At 60.0% G+C, this 1,354-nt stretch overlaps 1 protein-coding gene across 1 annotated transcript; it reads right to left on the bottom strand.

Annotated features, from left to right (window-relative positions):
* Positions 1-523: 523 nt before the first annotated feature.
* Eid2b (EP300 interacting inhibitor of differentiation 2B) lies at positions 524-1,133 on the bottom strand. Its single transcript, XM_005371292.2, has one exon. It carries the CDS (start codon positions 1,054-1,056, stop codon positions 601-603), a length of 456 nt encoding a protein of 151 aa, XP_005371349.1. The 5' UTR covers positions 1,057-1,133; the 3' UTR covers positions 524-600.
* Between the last annotated feature and the right edge of the window lie 221 nt (positions 1,134-1,354).

Raw genomic sequence — 1,354 nt, forward strand, 5'->3', positions numbered from 1 at the left:
TTGTCAGCTGACAATGAGATGACGCCTCAATTCTGAAAGGTCCAAGTTGTCTCAACAGTCTTCGGATGCCAGCAAAATCCAGGAGCAACTGTGTCTAAGAACCAGTCTCCCTGCTTTCTCCCCGAATCTCGGTGGATTTCTTTGTGTTTTTTCCCCATTGGTAATTCTTAGACTTCATCTTTGCTAACCCACCGTCCTATACAGTGATACAGTGAAGCAACCTTGAGTTTCCACAAATTCCAGGGGGTGAGGGTGGAGGGTAGTGAGCGATAGCTAATGATCACAAGGTGGAAGTCAGAAGGGGCCTCTGCCAGCTAGCTTCAAGCCTCGAGTGTCCACCTCTCTCTGGTCCTGCTTCATTCCACTGCGCTCATCGCTGCACTCTGAGTGAATTTCCCACCTCATGACATTTGCCCAGACTTCTGCCTTTACCCTTGACCCTAAGAGTCACCTGCCCACCAATCTTTTATTTTTTAAAGACAGAGTCTCCTGTGGCCCAGGCTGGCCTCCAACTCGCCAAGTAGCCAAGGATGACCTTGAACCCCAGATCCTCTAGCCTCTTCCCTCCCGAGGGCTGGGATTAGAGGCGAAGGCCGCCACTCAGTCGGCGGTGGGGCCGCGGGCGTCGGTGGCGGTGAGCGCCATCGTAAAGGCGCGGGCGTCCGAGTCCATCTGCGGGGGGTTGGCGTCGAAGGCCGCCTCCCTGGCTCTGCAGCCCTCCACGAACAGCCGGCGACGCTCCTCGATGTCGCGGAGCAGCCGGGTGGGGATCAGGGGGTTGGTGTGCAGGTAGTGTTGGAACATCCGCTGCTCGTGCAGCTCTAGAAGGCGCAGCGGCGCGTGGACGTGCGGCATGGCCATCAGGCCCGCCACGCCGGGGAGTCGCCTGGGAAGCGGGCCCGCGGCCCACGGCATGGACCCGGCGGCTCCGGCCAGCGGATCTTCCGGGGCTCCGGGGACCCGACTGCCTCCGCCCACGACCCCCTGCAGAACGTCGCCGATGCCAGTCATGGGGCTCAGGTCGGGGACCATGCTCTCTCCGGGCAGCTCGGACATCGCCGACAGTGGACTCCGTTACGGTCACCAGGGAGCGCTGAGCTCAGGAGCGCTCGACATCCGCTCCAGCGGCAGTGAAGCCATGCGCCTGCGCGGGCCTCGGCGCGATGGAAAACGGTGTGCGTGCGCAAGCACCGTGCTTGGACCTCTATCGCCCTCTAGCGGTGCCATCTGCTATTGCCGCCGCGTCCGCCTCCAGCTCTCAACCGAAGGGTTCCATCATATTTTTTTTGGTTTTTCGAGACAGGGTTTCTCTGTAGCTTTGGGGCCTGTCCTGGAACTAGTTCTTGTAAACCAG

Source organism: Microtus ochrogaster, unplaced genomic scaffold (genome assembly GCF_000317375.1).
Source record: "Microtus ochrogaster isolate Prairie Vole_2 unplaced genomic scaffold, MicOch1.0 UNK103, whole genome shotgun sequence".
Lineage (NCBI taxonomy): Eukaryota > Metazoa > Chordata > Mammalia > Rodentia > Cricetidae > Microtus > Microtus ochrogaster.